Source organism: Diachasma alloeum, unplaced genomic scaffold, assembly GCF_001412515.2.
Source record: "Diachasma alloeum isolate Michigan unplaced genomic scaffold, Dall2.0 Dall_scaffold_00547, whole genome shotgun sequence".
Classification (NCBI taxonomy): domain Eukaryota; kingdom Metazoa; phylum Arthropoda; class Insecta; order Hymenoptera; family Braconidae; genus Diachasma; species Diachasma alloeum.
The window spans coordinates 363,369-390,470 of NW_021680679.1; the positions used below are offsets into that span (position 1 = coordinate 363,369).

General features: G+C 34.3%; 4 protein-coding genes across 5 annotated transcripts; all 4 read left to right on the forward strand.

The window, feature by feature from the left end:
- The first annotated feature begins 4,594 nt into the window (after positions 1-4,594).
- LOC107043091 (protein eiger) lies at positions 4,595-8,481 on the forward strand. Of its 2 annotated transcripts, none has more exons than XM_015264402.1 (4): positions 4,595-5,218; positions 5,877-6,311; positions 7,018-7,380; positions 8,097-8,481. In XM_015264402.1, the coding sequence occupies exons 1-4, from the start codon at positions 4,838-4,840 to the stop codon at positions 8,328-8,330; spliced, it is 1,413 nt and encodes a 470-aa protein (XP_015119888.1). In that variant the 5' UTR covers positions 4,595-4,837; the 3' UTR covers positions 8,331-8,481. The 2 variants fall into 2 exon arrangements, with proteins under 2 accessions (XP_015119888.1, XP_015119889.1); XM_015264403.1 differs by having other exon boundaries at positions 7,021-7,380.
- Positions 8,482-16,818: 8,337 nt separating this feature from the next.
- LOC107043050 (MKRN2 opposite strand protein) lies at positions 16,819-17,427 on the forward strand. Its single transcript, XM_015264351.1, has one exon. The coding sequence runs from the start codon at positions 16,819-16,821 to the stop codon at positions 17,425-17,427; it is 609 nt and encodes a 202-aa protein (XP_015119837.1).
- A 1,093-nt stretch (positions 17,428-18,520) lies between these two features.
- On the forward strand, positions 18,521-21,916 carry LOC107043119. Its single transcript, XM_015264439.1, has 6 exons — positions 18,521-18,651; positions 18,750-18,859; positions 19,142-19,275; positions 19,860-20,284; positions 20,756-21,023; positions 21,320-21,916. Exons 1-6 carry the CDS (start codon positions 18,601-18,603, stop codon positions 21,703-21,705), a joined length of 1,374 nt encoding a protein of 457 aa, XP_015119925.1. The 5' UTR covers positions 18,521-18,600; the 3' UTR covers positions 21,706-21,916.
- Positions 21,917-23,028: 1,112 nt separating this feature from the next.
- Positions 23,029-25,919, forward strand: LOC107043051. Its single transcript, XM_015264352.1, has 4 exons — positions 23,029-23,203; positions 23,865-24,295; positions 24,894-25,161; positions 25,540-25,919. The coding sequence occupies exons 1-4, from the start codon at positions 23,029-23,031 to the stop codon at positions 25,917-25,919; spliced, it is 1,254 nt and encodes a 417-aa protein (XP_015119838.1).
- Positions 25,920-27,102: the final 1,183 nt, after the last annotated feature.

The window sequence follows — 27,102 nt, forward strand, 5'->3', positions numbered from 1 at the left end:
GGAAAATTCATGTCGAGGAATTCCTATAGAAAATGTTTCTATAGAAAAAGTTCTATAGAAATATCAAATTCTACTGATTTTTTCAATAAAATAATTTCTACTGCACATTTTCCATTAAAAATAGAATCACTCAAAACCCAGTAGAATTTTCAATAGAAGTTCAATGGAAATTCAATAGAATCTTCTTTCGAATTCGCTCGGTTTTTCTATGAAATTTTTTTCATGCGTGTTCACAAATAAAAAAAATAACATTTTTATTCAGTTGCCATATTTCATAACTTTATGCAATAAAAACAAATGGCCAGTGCCCCAAAAATAGAGAAGAAGGAGAGGGAAAGAAGAAGTCCCGTTGTTTCGATGGCACTTCTGCATTGCGATTATTTCGCCATGTGCGAGCTGCACATGCATCTGTTTGTCAGTGGCTTTTTATTCGAGTTCTCTTTAATTTTAGATTCTTTGAGAAAGGGATAAGACGAAACATGCCTCGCATTTTCTAGTATTTATAGAACCTTTCGATCTTCGGTTTTGCTGGAGATGGGGCAGGGAAATCAAACGGAATTGATATTCAACGAGGAGTTCGATTGGGGTATTACACGGACGGAAAAAATTTATAGAAAAACCTTAAGAATTCGCTAGAAAAATCTACTGGATTTTGGGGTTTTGTTACCCACAAAATGTCCAATAGAAATTATTTTATATAAGAATTCAGTTGAATTTCATCTTTCTATACAAATTTTCTATTGAGAGTTTTTCTATAGAAATTCCTCAACATGAATTTCCCAAGTTTTTTTCACTCAATTTTTCTTCTTTTTGCATGAAAAAAATTTTAAAAAATTGCAAAACTTCAATCGAGGAATTTCTATAGAAAATATTTCTATAGAGTAAGTAGTATAGAAAAATCAAATGCTATTGAATTTTTCTATTGAAGCTATTCAATAGAATTGGCCAAAAACTAACAGAAAATTCAATAGAAATTCTATAGAATTATCTGGCAAATTCACAGTTTTTCTATTAAATTTTTTCGTGTGTGAAACCATTAAGCCCTCCATTATCTCTTCGGAAGACAAAAAAGTGGGTCATTCCAGATTTCGGGACAAGTCTCTCTAATATACCTACGAAACCCGTTTCTCAAGGACTGAATATTTAATTGTTTTTTTTTTAAGACGGAAATCCACTAAAAATCTACAATTGAATTCCTGCGCAGGAAAGAAATTCATAGAAAAACCTTGCGAATTTGATGGAAAATTCTATTTTATTCCTATTGAATTCAAATTTCTCTAGAAATTCAATAGAAATAAAATAGAATAGAATAAAGTAACAAAATAGAATAGAATGAAATTGAATTTAAATTTCTCTAGAAATTCAATAGAGATAAAATAAAATTTTCCATCAAATTCGCCCTAGCGCCTATTTCTATTTCTAGAGAAATTTAAATTTAATAAAACTACGCTAGGCGCTAGGCTTTTGCCGAGAAATGCTATGGAATTCTATTAGAATTCTATCGGCAAATCCAATATTAATTAATAAATTCACTTTGACTTACATAAATTGATGGAATTTAAATAAAATTGCTGGCTAATCCGCTTTCGGATTATATATCCCGTTAGGATCGAGTAAACTTCTGCAATTATCTCAGATTATTGGCAATGGGATAAGTAGAGGACAGCCTTGCAGCTGTCCTCTGAGCGCGATGACTCGCCTCGCAAAATATTTCTTTTGTTCGCTCATTCTCGAAATGTACTTTCATAATTGCGATTTCTACTCTATAAAAATTACAAGTGCTCACATTGTTTATGGTAAATTCATGAGTTATTTATTTACTCTTTTATTGCTTTAAAGTGATGCAACCCATCGTCACGAGTTATTCGTGAATTGAATTCGAAAAATCCGAAAAAAAAAGTGAATTCGCTGAAGAATTATGGAACTTATCTGCGAGTTTTTTTTTCAATAGAAATGTTCACCGGAAAATTTTGAAGATAAAATCAATGAAATTCGATTTTTTTGTACAGCTTATTCTATTGAGATATTTTTTACGGAAATTCATGACGAAGAATTCTTATAGAAATTGCTCAATAGAAACACTTGTAGAGGAAAAGAAAATTCTACGGATTTTTTCTACAAAATAGTTTTCACATTTTTCTATTAAAAAAAAAAATGCAGTAAAACAGGGAAATTCTTGAATAAAATCGGCCAAAAATCAATAGAATTTCCGATGGAAATTTAATAGAAATCCAATCGAATTTTTTACCGAATTCGCTAGGTTTTTCCATGCAATTCTGTCGTGCAAAATTTCGCAGCAGAACAAAAAATTCCACTCGCGAGTTCGTTCACTATGACTGTCCCACGCTATAAAACTTCTTCGAATAAAAATTGACACGCCTTCGTCAACGAAAACATCCACCCGTTCACCGTAACTCATCCCCTCTCCGCACTCAATCATCGATAAAAAATTTTGATAATGCAACTCAATCCGCTGCGATTTGCTATTTCCCCTAAATACACGTCGTGGGAACTGATAAAACGATACGATAGTCATTTGACATCATTCACGAGTTATTGGAGTACACATGGCATGCCTAATCATAACTAAACGTATTTAATAAGCGTATGTGGGCGAGGGGCAACTGGCCTTATTCCAGGAAATCATAATTTCGCTTCAAAGTCAAGTATTCCACCAACTACATCATTAATATCGCTCTTCATATGTCCACAATTGCATTCTCCAGATGCATGAGAATATTTTCATCATGTGGAGGAAATCAAAATTCCTCACTGCTTCTGATCTTGAAAGTGGAAAACAAGTGGACAATGGCTTTTCAAATAAATGAGTATAGTTATTGTTGCTAACAAATTAGTGATTTACTTCTGAATGGGTCCTCTGTTTTAATTCGTATTTCACTATTCTCTTCTTCTACTTTTTCATGTCATAGTACTATCATCAATTGAAATGTCATCAAAATTTTGCGAATTATTTCGGTCTGTCAAATGATTCTACATTCAGACCCTCTCAAGACTCGAATTCGTTTTCAGTCCGGGTTTAATCAAGATTCAATCAAGGCCATGACTAATTCCATTTTGATGACAAGTTTTTGAGTGATCGTTGAAAAATCGATTTTTGGGAAATATCAATTTTTTGGAATCTGTATGAAAAATTGAATTTTAATTGGTGGCTATGAATAAAATTTATTAAAGTCAATATCCTGGAAAAAAAATTAAATTTGAGAAGAAAACAAAAATGGAGAAAAAAAAACAAATCACCCTAGATAAAGAAGTAATACTTATCGTAGATGAATTCCTAAATTCTTCCAACTTAAAAGTCAACTCCTACTATTATTGCCTTAAGCTTTAAATGTATCGAATTGAGCATACAAGAAATATCAACTTTTGCAGCTCCTATAAATCTCATCCTATGTATGGTATATGTTAAAATTAAAATTAAATAAAATAATCACATAAAATCGTATATTCGAACTTTTTGGACCATTTTAGTTACCCTAACAAAAAAAATTGCAAACTTCAGTTTGAGCGATTACAACGCTTCCATCCACAAGCAAAAACCGATGAATTACACTCAATTAATTTCGAATTATTCATGATTTCGAAAGATTTTCCATGAAATTTCCCAGTCTGCAGCGGTAATTCGCAGCTTGAAATATCTCCATGCTCTCAAACAAGAATCTCATTTATCAGTTTCTTTTTCTTCTCTATGCACTATTCCCCTGACTTCTGCATGACTCGTCCAATTAGTTGATTTGACGCTGCTGATAACACCCGGAAAACCCATTACGATAATGTCGAGATACCCTGAGCAAATGAAAACATTTTTGTCTAGACTGCAGGGTGGGGCCTTTCTAAAACGTCAGACAAAATATTTCACTGAAAAAAGAAGACACAGGAGATTCTATTGAAGTATTACTAAAATGTCGATTGGTTCATTTCTTTTTTCTATAGCAATTCCTTGGGGGAAATTTTCCAAGTTTTTGTATTGAATTTTTTAAATGAGAAAAGTTTTAAAATAAGCAAAAAAATTATAAAAATATGCAAACAAATAAAAATCAATAAATTTGTCTTTTTTTTTAAATTTATTCTGTCGAATTTTTTATCATGAAAATTTTCGCCTCGAATTTCTATGAAAAATATCCCAACAGAATTTTTTTGAAGGAAAATAAAACAAAATACTGTCTATTTTATTTATTGTATTTCATTTTTTTGTTTGATTTTCTTGATGAGAAGAAAAGAAAAATATAATTAAAAAATCTTGGAAAATTTGAGCCGAGGAAATTCTATAGAAAATATCAAAATAGCATAAGTTAGAGAGAAAAATCGAATTCTATTGAATTTTTTCGTGCGTGGAAATCCTCGATTCTCGATCCCAAAAAATCCCCCACAGATTAAGAAACCTTCAATTCTCCTCTGCCGATCTCGAAGACCATTCATTGACCATTTGAAAAAAAATCCCATTCTGTTCCCTCCTATCCACTGAATCATGATACGTACGCGTGCATTTTCGTGTTCCGTGGGGAGAGATGGTAGAAGACAGTACAAGAGCGAAGACTAAATACTGAAATTATCCCGGGATCAGTCGACACTCGTCCGTGTCGCCGGCTGAACGTATCTCCCAGCTCATCACACATGAAAAATCACGTGAATCGTTTCAGCTTTTTACATTGAAAAAATGACAATTAATCAAATCCAAAAATGTGAAATCAGGTTCTGATTAAAAAACATCGAAAACTCGTGGAAGAAAAATTTTTTTTTCAATTTCTCCAATGATTTTTAAGGGATAGTTCAGGTGATTTATCGATCGAAGTGTGCGGAAAATTTCTATGCCTGGATAATGGAGAAAATGAGCTCGGTTATGCCGGTGGACCGTAAGGCGAGGGTCAAGGGTCAGAGAAATGAGAAAATATCGGCGAGTGACGAGTCGACTCGGGCATTTTTGAATTTTTCACGTGAAAACTTGAGCGTATCGCAATCGGACATTGAACGGGGCTTGAGTAGGAAGACATCGAGATGTTTAAAAATAAATCGTCAGATGCTGCTGAGTTTGTTGGCGATTTGTCTCGCAATTGTGTGTCTAGCATTTGAGGCGGTGAAGATTAAGAAGATTGTGGATAATGCGAGGGATATTGAGGGGATCAAGGCTGATCTGGAGACGCTGAAGCAGAGGATCTATGAGGAGAATCTCTTGGAGGAGATCAGGGCGTTCGAGCAACAGGTGAGATCGAGAATATTATTGAAATTTGAGGTTTATCCCTGGAAAACAGGTTTCTGCTAGGATTGCTCCCGTGTTTTTTACAGGTAATGTTTGTAATATTCCCGGGCTATTGAAAAAAATTGTAAGTGGGTGTACTTTACCGCTTAGGAGATAATAAATAATTAAGTACGGGAGAAAACCGTTGCGAATTCGTGTGAAAATTGCACTGAATTTCCATTAGTTTTCGGCCGATTCTATTGAAATGTTCAATAGAACTTCCTCGTCTCAAATTTTTTACGTTTTTCCATCCTATTGTTATTTTTTCCTCACCAAGAAAATCAAACAAAAAACTTCGAATATTTGAGCCGAAGAAATTCTATAAAAAATATTTCAATAGAATGAGTTGTATAGAAAAATCGATTTCTCTCGACTTTTTCTAAAGAACAGGGTAATTTGCTGTTGAACATTTCAATAGAATCGGCCAAAAACTAATAGAACAGTCCAATAGAAATTCAATAGAATTTTCGAACGAATTCGATAGGTTTTTCATTAATTTTTTTCGTCCGTGTCTAGTTTTAAATTTCGTTGAAAATGAGAACATCATGGCAAATACTACCGATTCCCTCCATATAATTTTCGATATCGTAATTAATCCCACCATTAATTAAATAATCAACAGTTGTACGCCGACGACGATGATTTCAACGACACTGATCTCGACGATTACGACTCCAATTACGATGACTACGATACAAGCCAGAATAATTACCTCAATGATTACGAAACAACGTCATCAATGAGAAGTGATCAAACTACGGTAACATCACGATCGGCATCAATTGCGGAAAAAGATGGGAAAATTCCATCAACTCTCCACGAAACTGAAGAAACTGGCGGTGAAGATTCCGCCAAATCTCCGCATACGAAGACCAAACGGTTCATCGCTAAAGAATCCCTGACTCCTCAGGTGAATGGAGAAACTCCAGGTTTTCACTCGGGATCATTACAAAGTAGTGAAAATGATACGAATGAAAATTCGATGAATTCGAACTCTGGGAACACGATTTTTCCGAAGAAGTATTATGGGGGCAGACGTCGTAGGCCGCATCGAAAGGTAAAATAATTCGATGAGTTTTTTGGTCAAGACAGAATAATTATTTCACATTTATTATTTCGAAGAAATCGAGCGCAGTCGTTCATTTTTTATTTTATGAATTAAACCGCGTGAGAGTAGTTTGAAAAAAATCGTTAAAAATCGTTAAAAAATCGTTATTTTGCACAGAATTATTAGTTTTTTAAACATTCGTTTTTTGTAACTGAATAATTCAAATTGTTTAAACTTTCTGAAGTCTTTCTGGTAAAATTCTGAATAGGAATAAATGTGTTATGATTCCGAACAAACGATTTTTATGGTGGAAAATTCATTGTTTATAAATTATCCATAGAACATGCTCGTAATTTTCAAAAATTGCACTTTCAAAATTATTTCATCAATTTTCCTCTAAAAATTCTATTTTTTTCAGTTTTTTTATAAAATTTGTTTTTGAAAAAAAAAAACAAAATTTGGTTTTCTTCCAAAAACCAATAAATAATTTTGTAATTTTTTTTCAAAAACAAAATTATTAAAAAAAATTGAACAATTTTTGAAATAATTAAAAAAATTTTAGAAGTTTTGAATGATGCAAACCATACCAATAATTGGCGAAAGCACCCACATAATTTTTCGACAGAACTAATTGTTTCTCTCAGTGTGAGATGAAAGATGAGCGTGATTCCGCGGTAGTGACTAAAAAAAATCACATGCATTTGTTTTCCACCAGAAGGCATCATCTGAAATGAAGAAGTCTCTGAAGATGCGGGGAATGTCCCGCAGGCACATCCGCCAATCCCGCCAGATATTCGCGGCCCATTATGGTGCGGACAGCACCCTATTCCACAGGGATGACGAGCACACCGGGAACGGTCGCGCCAGGCACAACGAGGGAGTCTTCAAGGCTTGGCGAGGCAGCGACTGGATGGACGATCTCGGGATGAATCGATACTTCTCATTAGCCAGAGATGGCAGATTAACCGTTCACGAGACCGGACTCTACCTTGTTTATGCGCAGATTCATTATCTCGATGAGCATGACGAGAATGGGTTTCATTTGCTCGTCAATGGGCGACCGATTCTACAATGCATGGTTTGTATTCATGTCGGTTACTGAAAATAATTTTGATGCATCAACTCTCGGGAAATGGCCTCAGCAATTCAAAAAAATAAAATACGAAAAAAAAATTGCGCCACAAATTTTCAGTAAAAAAATAATTAAAAAATCAAAAGGACGAAAATTTTGTTCTTTTGCTGAGAACTGTATGAAACAATTTCTAAACAACCTGAAGAGGATAATTGATTTTATGAATTGGAATCAATCAATCATGATTGGTTTCATGGGAAAAAATAAAAAATGGTTGCCAGGTGTGGGCGCCGCCATTTTGCTTGGATCCCTCTCCCCCTTCCACAGCTGTAAGGGGCGTCAAAGATGACGACGCTTCCACCTCGCATTTTTAAACACTTCTAAAAATTATTTATCCTCTTCAAATCATCCTCAGCTCGCTTCATCCGATTCGTATAAAATGAACAAATTTTTTAAGCCATTTTCCAGATTTTTTCAGCCCCTTTTGACTGAGAATTCATAGCGCAAAGTGTTCCCTGCATTTCAGTAGATTTTTTTAACGCCAAAAACGGCAAATTTCTCACAATTGAATGGCAGCAGCGAATGTTCTTCGAAAGAACTACAGACTTTGAATAATAGTTCTTTGAAAAAAAAATAGACCAATTGAATAATGGAATAATTCATCATCTTGTTATTGTGATGGTGAACCCAAAGATGAAAGAGTTTAATTTTGTTTTTCGTAGGTATACAGTCCTGGGAATGGCCACAAAAGCAGATCTTGTTTCTCAGCTCAAGTAACGTATCTGTTATCAGGGGATCGCATCGTCTTGAAAGAAGTTGGTCCCGCGCGATACACGTTATTCCAGCCTGATAAAAGTTTCTTCGGTCTCGCTAAACTCGGTGATAGTAGACAATCTCAACAGAACCAAGTGAGACACAACAGCTCGCTACAACCACAAACTACACCATTTCAGTAGTAATATGATTATTTATACGTGTTTATTTATAATGTTTATAACGATTTTTATATGAATATTGACTTCAGCTTGTGAGAACCCTTGTTGTATGGATTAGAATGCATGTAATTATGTAATTATTCAGTGAATAAATACTTTTTTTTATTGTCAATGGGGAAGTTAATTTCATCGAGACTCCAGTGAAATGTTTTTTTTCAATTAATTGTTTATAATCATTGTCATTGCAAAATGCACTACGAACGATGAGAATCATATGTCCCAATTTATCAGCTGCTAAATTTTCATATTACAATAAGTGATTTGCTCATGTTCTAATTCCTACCCTCACTGAATAAGATTTTAATCATAATTACTATTCAATTCCTTGTAGAACACACTTTAGAGTGTGAATTTCTGGAATTCAATGTTTGTTGATACTCTGGTAAAAGTGCGTGCCCACACTGTTATCAATTTTTAGTTAGTTCACACGGTAATTCAATTAATCTGTTGTTCATCTCATCAATATAATTCCGTGCTTAGAATATTGTCATCTCGTGTTATCAGCACCAAATTAAAAATTAAAACTTCATTTGGAATATTGAGTCACAGCTTCTTTTTATTCATATCAGAAATTTTGTATTTGGATATTAATATTATTTGTTCAAAGTGAAAAAATCGATCATCATTTTTACTATATTGCATTCAGGTTCTCCTATCCTTAACGTCAAAAATGTGAGATAATCTCATAATTCTAGCTATTAATTCTAATCAACTTTGTTCGAAGAAAACCTCAGTAAACGCAATATTAAGAAAGTAGAATTATTCTATTTTCCTCTGACCTAAATGATTTGGACAATTATGATTCGTTTATTCATGTTTCGTAGAATGGTATTCAATTCTCTTTTGTTTGTTAGGCGGGCTTCATGAAAATTCGACGCAATTGTTAAAAAAAATGGATTCACACTTCGCATTTTACGAGTTTATTGATACTCGTAAAATTTTCTCGCTCGATTACTATCGACATGAATGAGTTCCCCCGGATCGTCCACCAAGTCGACAATATAATTTGGGCGTAAAAGTCTCGTCGGTAGATAGTTCCTGGAAGCTTCCTCATGACACTGGGGGACGGCTACCTCAACCCAGGACTTTCCGTACTCTCCACGAACTAGCGCAGCAGGCAGACAAATCCTGTCTGCGATGGCTTTGAAGAGTACAGCCCTCTCGAAGTACGAACCGAAGCGCAATTCCCCGAGGGGAATTATACTCGTTTCCAGGCTCTCTCGTAGCTCTTGAAGATGACTCCTCAATTTGTCTGTCATGCACTCGTTAGATGACTCATTCACGTCGGATAATTTGTGGGCGATGAACTTCCCGAGTAGTTTAGCTCTCGATTCAATCTTTGTGATGTCTATTACGCTGGGAGAATCGGAGAAAGCCCTGCGCAGATGGAAATTAATTTTCTCGACATTTCATTTGAATGAAACTCTTGGGAATGAAAATTGAGAAATATTGCCATTTAAATTAGTTATTGAAAGGGAAGATGAATAAGATGAAGATATTTTTTATAACAATAAATATATAAAATTTTCTCATACTTATATACTATTTTTTTAAATAAAATGAAAACAATATTATTTGTTTTTATTTCTTTTCATATAAAAAAACAAATAATTAATAATAATTTTTAAGTATTGTTTTTTACATTGTTGTTTGCATTATTGTTTTTTAATTATTAATAATTAATAGTAACTCTTTAAATATTGTTCTTTTATATGAAAAAAAAAACAATATTTAAAAAATTATATATATTTTCTTATTAAATATGATATTCAAGTTTCGAATGGAAATAATCCTAATTCAAGGAAAAAATGTTATATTCTTTTTTTTTTAAAGAGGAAAAAAAAATATTACCTGTCTACGGATTCACTCGTCTGCAGAATCCGCAGAAACATATCGAGACTTTGACAGAGGCTCGGGTCAGGGCTCAACTGTCCGAATTTCTCGTCACAAATCATGGAAACTGTCTCGGAAAAGCATATCCTGCCACTGCGATCGTCTTCGAACGTTTCGGCCCAGTAAATAGAGCTCTCTGCACTCCCGTGCATCAGCCGAGGCGAAATATCATTGGAAAAATTAACGGTGTAGAGACATTGTATCGGACTACATCTCGATGCCAATAATTCGTTCAGTGAAGGAAACCTGAAGGGAAATCGGTTCAATGCGACGAGACAATTCCTTTTCGTTTTTGCGATGAAGATGATTTCGGTTTCCACGGACGAAAAAATTTAATAGAAAAACCTATCGAATTCGTTAGAAAATTCTGTTGAATTTCTATTGAACTGTTCTATTAGTTTTTGGCCGATTCTATTGAAATGTTCAATGGAAAATAGTCAGTAGAAAAAGTCAATAGAATTAAATTTTTCTATTTAACTTATTCTATTGAGATATTTTCAATAGAATTTCCTCGGCTGAAATTTTCCAAGTTTTTTCGTTTGATTTTCTTGATGAGAAGAAAAGAAAAATAGAATGAAAAAAACTTTGAAAATTTGAGTCGAGCAAATTCTATAGAAAATATGTGAAAAGAATAAGTTACACAGAAAAATCGAATTCTGTTGACTTTTTCAATTGAATGTTTTCTATTGAACACGTCAATAGAATCAGCCGAAAACTAATAGAAAGTTTGATAGAAATTCAATAGAATTTTCTAACGATTCGAAAGGTTTTTCTATTAAATCTTTTCGTGCGTGTTATTTTTTTATTGGTGATAATTCCAGTTATTGGATTGAATTCTCACGTATGACAGTGTCGGTTCTCGACGTAGAATCCATCCTTCGTGATGTCGTGCAATGAGAGATGACCTGTGATAGCGAATTTCAGTGGGAGATGTCCTGATAGCATCGTCTGCAGACATGTCTCCCATGTGGGAATTACGTCTCGCATAACTTGACGATTCTTCAATAGGCTAAAGTTATGAATGTTAGATATGTCAGGAATTCCGGGAGTATTGTTTAAGAAAACTTTGTTTGAATGAATGATTGCTGGATAATTCTATTGGATTTTCCATTAGTTTTTGATCGGTTCTACTGCAAAATTCAGCAGCTCATCCGAACTTTTTTTCAATAGAAATGTTCAATGGAAAATATTTTATGGAAAAAATTGAATTCGATGTTTCTGTACAACTTATTCTATTGAGATATTTTCTATAAAAATTCCTCGGCTCAAGCTTTCTACATTTTTTTGTCTAATTTTTTTCAGTGGAAAGATAAAAAAATTAAGTGGAAAAAACTTCGAAAATTCATGTCGAGGAATTCCCATAGAAAATGCCTCAATCGAAATTGTTTAATCGAAATATGAAATTCTCTATAAAAAATTCTAAAAAAATAAAATGGTAAAAACTTGGAAAATTCATGTTGAGAAATTCCCATGGAAAATATCTCAACAGAATTTTTTTTACAGAAATAGAAAATTAAAGTTCAACAAAAATGCAATGGAATTTTCTATCGAATCCATTAGCCTTTTATATGAAATTTTTTCCTGCGTTTATACACTTACGCATCCAGATATCCAATCCTGACAAATTCATCAATTAAAATTTCCTCGCAGCACAATTGCTCGATCAATTGAACAGCGCAGGATTGAACAGGGAGTGGGCGTTCAGTGCAGATCAGAGGGCAGAGTTTCTCCAGAAAATTTGTTTTCAGGCAGAACCGTCTCGCTTCCTCTTCAACGAACAGATGAGACAGTATCGAGAGGGTCGCGATTATCAATTCATCGGCCACTCGATCCTTAATTTAAAAAAATCTCATTATCATCTCAAATAATCGCAGGAATTGTAATGATGGAGATTTACATCGAAAAAGCTCGATAACATTTCTATAATCGTCGAATGCCTGAAGAACCTTCGAAATTTCGGCATGCGGACGAGGGCATTCACAATGTTCAGAGATCCCAGTCTCGTGTGCATCGGGACCCTGTCATCCTGCGCGAGTTTGATCAATGATGAATGATCGTTGGAGTTGACGAGGGATTCGCCGTTCCGATTATTACGAGATACTAGTTCTTTTACGGCGAATATGGCAGCTTCTTTCATCTGCCACTCGACATCTTCTGCTTTCAGAATTTCTGGACGTGCGGAATTTCATTCATGAATTCATAAAGAAGCTTTCTGCAAGAAATTCGGTAGCGAAGTGGTAAAAGGAGATAAGTCAATTTTTACTACTGACCAGTTTTCAATCAATATCTCGGGATCTAAGGGAGATAGCGAAATTTTCGTAATTACATTTGTTGTAGCACTCAATCGGCTCCACAAAAAAGGTTATAACAAAAATTTCGCTATCTCCCTTAGATTCTGAGATATTGATTGAAAACTGATCAATAGTCAAAATTGACTTATTTCCTTTTACCACTTCGCTAGTGAATTCTATTAGAACTCCGCACTGGGAAAAATGATTTTCTCAGACGAGTGCTGTTCGAAGAAAAGAAAATTCCACGTTAAAAATGACCAAAAAATGAAAATCTAGTGATGAATATTTAAAAATTTTCCTGATATTAATACTTCTTCTTTTTTTTCTTTAAATATTTCTTAACAAAATGGCAGATAAAGTCATTTATGGAAAAACAAATGGATTTTTTAACGGAATTCTAATAGAACTTCAAGAGAATAGGAATTCTCTACTCTATTTAGACGAATGGAGTTGCGACAGAAATTCAATTGTTGTCATCAGTACCGATCAATCGACCCGTCACATCGATGTCTATCAATTCGTTCATGGCGGACCTCGAGCGACAGATATTCTCGACAATCGAGCAAATGGGATTCAACATTTCAGGATTTAATTCTGCATTCAAATTGATTGAGATGAATTGAATTATTCCCAGATCGTAGAGGATCTAAAAGGACAAGTTCGAGGATTAGATGAGGATCTCAGTTGCGACAATAGGGCCAAGTCCACTTTAACTGCTTTACCGCTTCGCTATGTTTATTAATTAACGAGCGATATTTCTGATGTTTATATGTGAAAAATTCATCATTTAAAGGCGAAACTTGAAGTGTTGATTTTTTTTCAATTCAGTAGCTCAGTGGTAAACCGGTATAAGTCGATTTTGACTATTGACCAGTTTTCAATAAATATCTCGAAAGCTAAGGGAAATAGCGAAATTGTTGTAATTTCCTTTTTTGTAGCTCTCAGGTTGCTCTACAAAAAAGGTTACGAAGACAATTTTGCTATTTCTCTTAGATTTTGAAATATTCATTGAAAACTGGGCAATGGTAAAAATCGACTTATTCCGATTTACCAGTTCACTACTGAATTAAAAAAAATGATGGGTTCTCTTTTCCATTCTTGAACTTTTTAGATCATAATGGCTTTGATCCTAACCAAAGCCATATATATAATATTATACAATACAAATAATATTTCTATTAAAAATTTAGTGTTAATTTTTTTTAATTAAAAAAATGATGCGTTCTCTTTTGCATTCTTGCACTTTTTGAATCATAATGGCTTTGGTCCAAATATTAGGATCACAATCAATTATTAATTAACGAACAATATTTCCAAAGTTTAGTAATAAAAAATTAATTATTTAAGGCCGACACGTGAAATTAAAAATTGAGAAAAAAAAATTTTGCAAGTTCCCTATTACGCCAAAAATATTGATTTATCACATCGAAATATTTTTTACGCAATGATGTCCAATTGGAATATTCACTTTGCTAAATTCAGGTATTGCTGACAAATTGGCCATTAACCGCAAAACAATGGGATCACTCATCTCCAAAAATTCCGATATTTCCTCGGGACTGATGAGCGACTGGAAATACTCCGCAGTCTTGTAATTCCCAGTTGCGACAGCCAACAATTCAAAAGTGGGTAGATGAAGATCTTCCCAAACGTTATTCTGGGGGAATAACAATTCAATCAGTTCCATGAAAACCAACTACCTGGTTATTTTTCATTCTCCTGACTCACGCGAAAGATCTCGAGGAGTTTTTCCAGCCCCCCGGAATCGCGAAACTGCCGGTGGATTTCCTCGTTCTCCCTCCGGAGTAAGAAATTTTTCATCAAGTAAAGAGCTGCCTCGGGCATCGTTCCACCTTCTTCGTTAAGTTCCACTTCGTAAAATAATTCAAAATTGAACTCCTGTGCTGCATCAAAAGAAATCCGCAAAATGGTTGTCGTCGCAGTTCAGTCAATATATTTGATATAAATTAGCAATTTGCTTGCGAATGGAATTTTTATGATGATGTGTTTTAAATTGAATTCAATGATTCATTGAGATCAACATTGGCCCAACGTTGCCCCAACATTATCCCAACGTTAAAATTGTTTACTTTTCCTTGAACATTAGTTTCGAAACGAAATCAATGGCCATCGTCCCGTAAAAAAACTTATACAAAAAAAAAGAATAATTCATTCAAAAAAACCAAAATGTTAAGACTTTTCTATCAAATATCCATTAAAAAAATTGCATAATTTTCAGTAGAAATCGATTTCTCATAATATTATAAATATGAATAAATGATTATTAAATAATTTGAGACAGGACAATAAAATCATTGTGAAATGTCCGGAAAGTTGGCGTCAAATGGGGCTCAAATAAACCCTCTGATGTTCGACTAGAAAAAAAGGAAAGTATTTCGTTAAATCGAACCTTCAACGAGCAAATTCGCTCGGCAGCGAATGGATTTGTCATCAGTTGCTCAAGCGTCTCAAGACAATTTTTCCTCACATCAGGATTCACTGACTGGAGACCAATCAGAAGACCCTTCAAATATGGACTCTCCAGGATTTTACAAGCTCCGAAAACATCGTCAGCAAAATTGTACGAAACTTTTGAGAGATTTTTTTGTGCCGAAACATCTGACTCGTCATGGAGAATATTCATGAACCGATGCAGATGATTTTTCTCCTTTTCATCGGTTAGAATGATATTCCTGGTGGACCCCAGGACTGTCATTTCAGCGAGAAGTCCCGTGGCAGACCTTGAAGAGATGATAATTATCACCAATATCACTAATATCAAATCAATTTCTTCGGTTTTACATCTCATTCTTTAGAAAAAAATTTTATTTTTCGAGGAGAAAAAAACCAAGAGTGAATTTCCCAATGAATTCTATTGCAAATTTAATTTTTCAGAGGGGAAATTATTGTTGAAATACTTCGGCATGAATTTTATCTTTATTTTTTATTAAATTTTTCGGCCAAATGAAGGAAGGAATGCGGCGGAAAAAACTTGGAAACTTTATGCCTAGAAATTTTTATATAGAAATTAATTAACTTTTTTATTAATTTTTTCCGTCAGTAATAAAACAAAATACAGTGAGAAAAAAGTGAGAAATTTATTCCGAAGAATTTCTGTAGAAAAAAAATTTGAGCGGAATGAGTTGCGTAGAATAATAAAATCTTCTAATCGTTTTTGCTCAAGATTTTTCCATTTAATTTGTGGATAAAAGAAACACATCAAAACTTCAAAATTGACAATAAATCTTCATTCTGAAAGCACGACGATTTTCTTCTGAATCTTAATGAAATTTTTAAATTATCAGATTTCAAAAAAATTGTTATCTCTTCAGGATTTCTATCTCGATGCTAAATATCACATGAATCTAATTTTTAATTCAATTCCAAAAACCTTCGTATCCTGAAATCCTCATGTCCAATGAGGGCCAAGACGTCCCCCAAAACCTGATATTCCAGGAGAACTGTAATATTCCTCAACGATTTTCTGACGAATTTCGACAGCGCATTCAGGGTGGATACAACAACATCCAATTCATCACACTTCAGGAGCGATATCACTGTGTGTAGATTTTTCACGCTGATAACGAGTGTTTCGAAATCAGGCTGTCTCATTAGCGTGCGGTCTCTCGATTCCCTTCCGTCCGAGGGACATTCCTGGAAAAACCAGAGGCTAAATACGAAGATATCATTTTTTTAATGCCCGTGCATTACGTCTGACAGATCCGATTTGCTCATTTCTGGTGATGAATCAGCGCCTCTTGGTGAATCATCGGCGTGTGGATGGTGCTGTGATATGTGTTATTATCGAAATCAACGGAGCGAAATGTCTTCTTCATGACAATATGAATGTCGGGGGAAACAAAAGGGTGCATTCGCCTCTGTATTCACGCGATTTACTGTGAAATGGTTAAATTAAATGAGAATGTTTAAGGCCCGGGTGTACAATCTTTCGAATGTTATCTGGATTTTTTTATCTTTCGTAATCCGAAATTGTCAATTGAGTCATACATCACGTAGAAATTCCCAAAAATTATGATAGAATGATAAAAAAAATAGAAAAAATTCTGAACTTTTTCAAAGAAATTAATTTTTCCTCGGTGTGCGACGCGTCGACTTGTGTTCCTCTTTCAAAAATTCCGCCATCGAAGGAAGAATAACGGTTCATGGATCTAACCTACCAGTATCCATCAAGTATATCAGCAATACCATAATCCATCATCCAAAATATTCCCAGAAATCCTCTCATCATTAATCCTGAAATAAAAATGAGTGAGAATTTCGAAATAATTTGCTTCAAACACTGCGACGAGCGTTCGATATTCTGCAGAGAGGTGCCCCGAAGCTGTCCCACTTGCGCCGAAGTCATAACCGATTTTTCGCACACTCCCTTCCAACTGCCGAACCCGTTCTCCAACGGGAGGGACAAGCCCACGTCGATAATCATGAAACCATCGTCAGGAATCTTCCTGGACGTGTCTTACAGACCGGTTGATGATCTGCACATCGGCATTGTCGATTCAAAGCGCCGAATTTTCGAATACGATCAGCGGGGGTTCGTCTTCAATGACTTCACCAAGTGGAGGCACTGCATATCGTTCGACGGACTAGTCCCCGAGTCTTGGTCCGAGCATTGGGACAATGTCCTCGTGGATTTGTCGAGAAGCCCCCAGTGGAAGGATTCTCATTACCACCCGGTGGAATTCAATTGCTTCGATTTTATTCTCGAGTTCATAAAGAAACTCGGTTGCAAGGATTTTTTGTATGAGAGCAAAGAACATGTCTGTAGGGACCTGATTTTACCTAAGATGAAGGACGCATTGAGGTACATTGCGATTTATAACAGCTTGAGGGATGCGAATTGTTATATCAGATGAAAATAAAGATAAGTTGATAGGACAAATTGTACTGAATTTATATTGTATTGAATTGTCGGGCAAGTTTTTAAGAATATTTTAATTGAAAACAAGTGGACAACTGCATTTTTAAAATAAATAAGTATATTTATTGTTGCTAATAAATTGGCAATTTGCTTACGAATGATTTCTCTCTTTTAAATTCTTATTTCACTATTCTCTTCTTCTATTTTTTCATGTCACAGTACTATTGTCAATTGAAATGTCATCAAAATTTTCCGTATTATTTCGCTCTGTCGAATGATTCTGCATTCAGACCCTCTGAAGACTCGAATTCGATTTCAGTCTAGGGTTTATCAAGGTTCAATCAAGGTTTAATCAGGGTTTATTCAGGATTTAGACAGAGTTTAACCCAGGTTCTGGCAGAAGTTAGTCGGGACCATGAATCAATATGAATAAGTATTCAACATAATAGACTGGTACCTGAGTTTAATAGAGATAGAGATTTTGATATAAAAAGCTCATGACGGTATTGAGTAACTTGATAAGCAATGATGCTGTTCTGACCATTTTTCAACTTGATTAAGAAGCCATTGAACTATACTTTTCAAGCCCTGATTTAATTGCTATTACTGATGATTCTTTCAGTAATCATGAAAAAACCGATTTTCTCTTTCATATCGCATAAACAATGTGCTGTAACTCAACACCGAATTGTGCGACCCCCATCATATTCTGACAGAATCAAGAGGGCATTGTTATCAATTTTTTGAGCCATGACTAATTCCATTTTGATGACAATTTTTTGAGTGATCGTTGAAAAATCGATTTTTGGAAAATATCAATTTTTTCGAATCTGCATGAAAAATTGAATTTTAATTGGTGGCAATGAATAGAGCTTATTAAAGTCTATATTCATGAAAAAGAATAACGAAATTCGATTGTTCTCTTGTGAAAAAATGAAGAAAAAAGCCCACACATACAGACACCATCTAAAAATCCCACATTTAGTCACCCTAACACAAAAGTTAATCGTTAAAATTCAAGTTATTACATTTGCTGACCTTCTCAAAGCAGCCGCGCAACGGCGCCTCAGTGTTTGTTTTGCCTTGTGAGACATGGCGTTGAGGTTTGTTCGTTGTTGAGAGGATTGTTGTAAATAATCGCCTGGAAGAATTTTTCAAAATCATCAGAATGGGAGAATTCAACCTGGACGAGTGTTTCTGCCGGGATATTTCCCAGAAGGTGAGTCAATCCTCTCTAGTACTCATGACAACTGCAATTTAATTGGCACTGAAAGGTTAGAGGAGACTCATATCAATTGAAAAAATTATGTTCAATAGTTCAACGAGCAGAACCTCCAGTTCATTCTGTCCAACCATGGTGACATTGAACTGACGATGATGAATGACAGGATAAGTGTTACCTTCAAAAACAAAAATCATCTCATAGAGTGAGTGTTATTGCACAGATGAAAAAATAATTCAGTATTTTCTCTGTTTGTAAGGAATTCTACTGAAATTCTATTGGAACTCTATAGGTTCTATAGAGATTCTGTTGAAGTTCTACAAAATAATTCTGTTATTTTTTGCCAATACTATTGAAGATTACGTAAATTTTGTTTAATTAATTTTCACGTAAATTTACCGCATCATATTTTTATTGCTATTTGATTGAAAACGATAGAATAACGAGAATGGAAACATCTGAGTGAGGGTGGTTGTCAATTTTCCAGGTCTTTATTAACAGCTGAGCATAAAATCAGTCAACTGCGGAAGGATTACTCACCGATTGATAAACTATCGGATGATTGTCTCGCAAAAATTTTCTCGTGCCTGCCAATACCTCAGAGATTGACGATTGAAAAAGGTATGACACGAACATGGATAATTTATGGTGAGGGTTATAAAGTTCAAGTTCAAAGAATAAAAATATTCATAAATATCGGTAAATATTTGAAAATAGGATTGCAGGAACGATGCAGTCAAATAATTAAGTGCAATGTATCCATTTGGGATAATTTTTTGGTCCATACGTACAAATTAACAAAATTCTTGTCAAATAAGGTTTCATAGAAAAACATACCGAAAGTGTTAAAAAATTCTGTTAAACTTCTACTGAAAATTCTCTTGGTTTTGGCCCAAAGCACATTTTTTCACAGAAATTATTTCGTAGAAAAAATCACTAAAATTTCATCTTTCCATACTTTTTTTTCTCTGAGACATTTTTTACAGGAATTCCTGGACGTGAATTTCCCGAGTTTTTCCACTCTATTCTTCCTCTCTTTTCTTTGAAAAAAAATCGTTGAAAATTGGAGCCTTTTCAGCTGAGCATATTTTTAATTTCTGTAGAATTTAGATTTTTGTATGAAAATTTTCGTATGTGATTAAACACCACTGAAATCCAGACATAAAGAATACGAACCATAAAATTACTGAATCATAAAATTCTAGTGTGCAGACGTTGGAGGAAAATCAGTCGAGCTGGCTGGCCAGATGTCAAACAACTGATCTGGCAATTCGAGTACAACAAATTCACGAGAAGAGAAGTTGAAGACGTCTTCGAAAGATCGGGTCGTTACCTGAGAATCCTGGAGATCCCAGTTGAGAACGAGAGACAGAGTTACTTGACGGTGGTTCAGAGGCACTGTGAACAGCTGGAGGAGATCAAAATCACCTTCCCTGTGAGGCCAATCAGGGAATACAATGGCGCCTTGTCTAGGATATTCCGGAATTGTAAAAAGCTTTCGTCAATTACCATTCACAATGTACATTCTGACTTTACTTACGACTGTTTCGAGGAATTGGAGCCGGAAATTGTGACGCAAATTCAGCTGGTGGTGGCGGATTCTGACGTGAGGAATACCAGGGCTTCAATGGTGAGAATTAAAAATACAGAATTCTATTATTTTATTTCATTACACTTTGATTCAGTAATTCTAGTTACGAAATAATGAAATAATATAACAGAATTATCTCTAAAACTACTAGACTTGAGAGAAAATGTCAGAAGGCATTTTTTGTTTCAAATTTTTCAAGTCACAAAAAAGATTTAATATCATTTTTTCATAAATTAGTTAATTACTGAGATATTGTCAAAATAGTGAACATGAAATTTCCAGACTTATTTAATTTTAATTGAGTTGAAAATTAAATGCAGACTATTTTTATATCTCTAAAGCTGAGAATTATCCAAAAGCACATTTTATATCGGAAATTCTTTCATCTAAAAAAAATTCTCAGGACGCTTTCTCCTAAATCCAGCCCTCAACGAGATAAATTCATAAGAAATGATCTGAATTGTAAACTTTCACCTCCTCCCTGTTAATAAGAGCTTTCAAATTCAACAGAATGTCTCAAAATTCCGTTCCCTGAAGCGTTTAAAATTCTGCAAATTTGTCCTCGGGACTGAAGATCTGATTGGCTTGGATCAACTGGAGAATTTGACATCCCTGGACCTGCGTTACTGCTGGGTCGACAACAGTCAAATCATGAAGATCTCCAATCTCCAGAAGCTGGAGTACCTGTCCCTAGAGGAGACAGCCTTCGCCATTCGCGATCACCACATGTCGAGGATCGCCAAGAACTGTAAAAACTTGAAGACATTAATATTGTACAGTGAGTAGAAAACTAATTCGTCATTTCCTTCTCCAAGTTAACACTTTAACGAAATTGTGAGATGAGATTAATCAATTCTGTTCAGTTTTTGCTGACTACACCAATTGAAATTTTCCAAAAATATCAAGGGATGTTGGAGAAAAATGAAAACAAAATTTATCTAATTGTCATTTTGCGACGTTTCGCTAATTGAAATTTCCTAGAGATTTTTTTTGTAATTGTCATTCCACAAAGAAATATTTCTTCATCTGTCTTACACTAATTAAGATGATGTTTAATGAACTTATCTCTCTCAGATCGTTACGGAGAGCTGTCTGACAATTCCTTCAAGGACATCGCCAGGCTCCCCCACCTGGAGATATTGAACATGGCATTTATAACTGGAGTGAGCGACTGTACGATATCAGCAATGCAGAATTTAATTCAACTGGATTGTCGAGGGTGCGAGGGCATCGGCAACGACGGACTACTAGACTTGATAAAATGTGCCCCGAATCTTCAGAAGATATGGGTCAGCTGGACGTCGATAAATCAGCACTTCCTCGAGGAGGCGAACGAAGCCATGAAAGCACGAGCGAGTGGTGTTGCCTTGATTCTGGAGCTGGACCCTGCCCAGAAGAAGTGGAAAAAGCCAGAGAGTCTGTCGCCATTGCTCATTCTCTCTGACAATTGGTATCAGTAGGATATTCCAATCGTCAAAAAATCTTTCATACACCAAATATTATAATTTTATCGTACTTTAAGTTGATTAATTGATCGATTAATTATTGAAAAGTGATATAGGACAAGTTCGACTAGTTGAGACAAATGGAAACATATATTTCTGTATGAAAAGTGCTTAGGTAAGAGATGAAAGGGTACAAATAAACCTCTCTACTAATGTTTTGAAATGATTATTGTATTTTTGAGTCATTATTCGTGTTGATGGGGAGATGGAGTCGTTTTGCAGTGATAACGCAATACGTGCAGATATGAGAACAGTCTTTAATTAGAGTAGTAACCTTAATTCATCAGCGAAATCAATCTAGAGTGATGAAAATAAAATTTGAATAGTGCTGGTTGTGGGGCTGCGGTGCAGAGCTGGGTAAATCATTATTTGATTTGTTAATTGTTGATTTATTCATCTAATTATGATTCTTTTTTACTTCAATATTAAGTTTGGCATTTTTAGAGGTGAATTGTGAAGAATATTATTTTTAATTATTAACTTGAATATAAATTAAATTAAGTTTATTGGATGTTCTACTTCCAAATTCTCGAATATTAATTATGAATGATATTTTCATTTTATTCTCCGTGAACACGCACAGTAAAATTTCATTAAAAAATTTAGCGAATTCGATAGAAAGTCAGTTTTTGATCGAAAAAATTGGCATTTTATTTGCGCATTTTTCTCCGATAGATAGAAGTATTCTATAAGAAAAATTAGTAGAATTTGATTATTCTATGCAACTTATATTCTATTGTGATATGTTCTGTAGAAATTCCTCAGCTCCAGTTTTTTATTTTGTTTTTTTTGTTTGATTTTAATATGAAAAAAGATGAAAAATAGGATGAAAAAAACTTTGAAGAAAATTCATGTCGAGAAAGTCTGTGAAAACTGTCTCAATAGAATAAGTTTCATTCATCATGTTCCATTAAACATTTCTATTGAATAAAACGCACACATAAGAAGCGAATTTTTTGTTGTTTTTTTTTAATGAAAAAAGATGAAAAATTGAGTGGAAACACTTTGAAAATTCATATCGATGAATTCCCATGGAAAATGTCAGGATAGAAAATGTTTACAGGATGAAATTTTACTGAATTTTTCAATGAAATAGTTTCTCGGAGAAATTATGTATTAGAAAAAATAAAGACGCGCAGTAAAGCTCCCGAATTCGTCAACAGAATGGGCCAAAAACTCCGATAAAATTTCCTATCGAATTCGCTAGGTAATTTTTCCTGCGTGACACATTTCCCAGCTCTGTCACAGTAATCATTGAAAAAATATCTCACATTCTTAATGGAATGGGACGGCAAGTACTGGAACGGTGTACTTCTGGAGGAAGTGGACGACGAGGGAGAATTGAATTACCCAGATTGGAAATCTGACCTGTCCATCGAACAACTACCAACCGAGTGCATCCTGGAGATATTCTCGTACCTCTCTGTTCCCGAGAAATTTATTCTCGAAGATGGTATTTATCGCTCGATAGCGGAAAATATAATTATAGAATTCATAATTTCATAAATTTCATAATTTCATAAATTTTTCAAATAGGAGATTTTCTTGCGTAAAATAATATTGAATAATTCTGAACATAAATAATTGATGAAAAATTTCCGATGCAAACTTTTATATAAATAACCAGTAAAACCTCGTCATTCCACACCACTTTTTTTAGTGAGATATTTTCTATTGGAATTCCTTGACTTGAATTTTCTCAGTTTCATTCACTATATTTACTTTCCCTTTTCACTAGAAAAGTTGAACGTAAAAACGGAAAATTTTAGCTGAAGAATTAATATAGAAAATAACTAAATTTCATGTCAAATTCGGATTAAAAATGAAAAATTCTCGAATAAATTTCAAATTACAGAATTCAATGACGCGCCAAATTTCCTATTCCAGAGTATTTAATTCATTAAAAAATCTAGAATATTAGTAATAATATTAATAATAAATATATATTTATTATTAATAATAATAATTATTAATAATATATAGAATTAGAATATCATGTCGAATATTTACATAATTCTCAGATTCCATTCAAGAATATTTTATTTCCCGTACATTTCACATTTTGAAAGAAACGGATTTTAAAAAAAATTGGATCGTCAACGAAATGATTGCAGTATGTCCCCGATGGAAAGAAATATCCGAAAACGGTTGGCCGGAGGTGAAGAGGCTGTTCATAAGGTCGACATGTCCTCGCTTCACCGCCGCCGAGATCGAGATAATCTTTCGGCGATGTGGAAGATTCCTGAAATCCCTGAGGATCGATCTGGAGGACGAGAGGACCAACTGCTTGCATTTGATTCAGAAACACTGCCGAAATGTCCGGGAATTCGAGATAGACTTCGTGCAGGTCAACTGGCGGCCGATCATGTGCCTCTATTACGCGGATTATTTCTCGAAAGTCTACGAGACTTGCAGGGATCTCCGGTCTATCACGATACTGTCTGTCAAGTCGACGTTCACTGATGCTTACGTTATGAATTTGCGATATGAGATTGTGGAGAGCATTCATCTGACTGTTGGGGCTCATAACGTTCATTTTTCTCTGGTAAACATCGAAATGTTAATTTCATTTCTATTTTTCTTTTCAGTTCATTGTTTGACTCGTTCATTAAACAAATCAAATAAAAAAAATTTGTTTTCAACTTCACGATCTGAAGGGAGGAAATTATTACGTTAATGGCCCCAAAAATCAAAAGTGGAAATTTAGTGTTATCTCCACGTTTTATTTTTTATTTTGAACTGCGAAACTTCTTGAAAACGAGCAAATTTAATAGAAAATGTCGAGAAATATTTTTTGTAGCGAATTAGATTTCTATAGAATACTTTTTATATTAAAAATTACATGGGCACGAATTATTCAACAATTGTAGTTATGATCAATGATATCTCCACGTTTTTTTTTCATTTTTAAATACGAAATTTCTGGAAATTGAAGGACTTTAATAGAAAATGTCGAGAAATATTTTTTGCAGCGAATTAGATTCCTATAGAAAAATACTTTCTTATGTTAAAAAAATACATGGGCACAAATTATTGAACAATTTGAATTTTGAAATTGTGGAAATATCGCGAATTAATGACATCAACAGAAAATTTCTCTTGATATCATTATTTATATTTTTTTTAAATGTCTATTGATACAGAATTTATCAAGATTTCGGAATCTCCGCTGCTTGAATCTCGAACGGTTCATAATCGACGAGAACCGCCTGAGTGGATTCGATCAGTTGCAAAATCTGAAAGAATTGTATTTTTCCTTCTGCAACGTTCACATAAGCCACATTAAAAAAATCAAGAGATTCAAGAAACTGGAGAAGTTGTGGATGAACGGGACGATCAGCGAGATTCGTGACAATCATATCTCCACGATTGTTCATCATTGCAGAAGACTGAAAATTCTCAATGTAGATGGTGAGTTCAACTGAACACTTTTCCCACGGGTGTCAGGCATAAATCGCCATCAATCATTATTTTAGTAATCTTCTTTGAAATTTTAAAAATAATATAATAATTGGTAATTCAAATTTCTCAATTATTGTTTAATAAACTAATGGGGAATTAGAATATTTAAATTGATGATTAATTAAATTAATTATTATTTATTAAATTAATTAAAGATTAATCAAATAATAGACAAATTGGTCAGTAATACTAACAATTGACTTATTCAAAATTTAACTGTAATTAAAAATTATGATTATGCCGACGTCTGATGTCAAACTAAATTTTTTATCACAACGTGCGTAAAATATCACTTTTCCCCCAAGTGATGAAAAAAAAATTCAACAGGTCTGCGGGGATTAACGGATCGTTGCTTCATAGACATATCAAAGCTGCCAATTCTCGAGGAATTACACATGATGAACTTGTCTCGAGTCTCTGATTACGCCATAGCGAACATGCAGACATTGAAGACGCTGAGTTGCCCCCAGTGCCCTGGCATCGGCAACGACGGACTGAAACGATTGATCCAATGTGCCCCGAACCTGCACTTCCTATCTGCGCGACGAACCTCAGTCACCAAGAATTTCCTCGCTGACGCGAATGAGGCTATTCAGTCTCGTCAGAGTAACGTAGAGTTGTTTCTAGATCTCGGACCTGAGGCTTATACCTGGCAATTGCCCGCGAATTTCTCGCCTCTGCTGATTCTAGAGGGGAGTGTGAAGTAGCATGTGCTTGAAATTATCGTCAGCATTGAGATGATTTGCAATGATTTGTATTCTATTTGATGATGACTTATATTTTATATTGCGGTAGAAAATTTTGCAGGGAATAAAATTAGACTGTTTTTTGAAAATGAGATGGGCACAATTAATTTGCAAATTTCTCTAATAATATTAATCCGAAATTAGAGTAGTGCGCGTCATCAATTTTTACAGATTTTGCTTGCAAGATATCAACTTGATTATTGAATTAAATATTATTTCATTCAAGTTAATAGAACAATCAAATTTCTCGAAATGAAATTTGATGTGTAATCAAGTTAATAGAACATCCATCTATTTAACATAATAAATATTGAATTTATTCAATTAAATAGATAGATGTTTGTTTTTTAGTAATTGAAAAAAAATGATCGAAAAAAAATCGCCAGTCAGGAGCTAAGAATGACAACAGTTAGTAAAATTCGAAGCAACAATTCACATTTGAGCATTTTTTTTGCATAATTTTTTGTGCAAGAGGAGCTCGTCCATCTATAGGGCAGTGTCCATCTACTGGGTAGCTTACCCTACATTCGCCTCTAAAAAAAATGAGGAAAAAATTAATAATGAGAACTGATGTCATTTTCATTACCCAATAACGAGGTAATGAAAAATCAATCTAGCTCGATTATTGATTACAAAGGCAATCTGAATTTTATTTCTCCTCGTTATCCATTGAAACGGTAATTAAATATTTTTAATGGAATGTTATTCTGCTGCCGATCTCGGACAAGGACACAGCTAATTTGCATTAAAAAAACATGAAATATCTTTTGTTTTGAAAAAAAAAATCTTTTTCATCCAAAAATCTTTTTCATCTATTTCTTTTTCTTTTTTATCTATTTTTTTAAAATCTTTTTCTTTTTCAAATTTTTTTTTCACTCGCCTTCGGCTCGTGCTTCAAACCTCCCACGAGCCAAAAAACTCTTTTCCGCACTCGTAACGAAATATACTATTTTGTGAGTTTATAAAAGTGCGTAAACCTTCCATAATATTAATGATACACGCTCTAGCCCCCATGCTAGCGCGAAGCGCGCCCCATTCCTACTATTATTAAAATAAATACTTGACCAATTGGATAAATTCTCGCTTCTGCTTAACGCGCCCCAAAAATTGGCGATCAAAAAAGGGTTTGTCAGTCAAAGAGTCT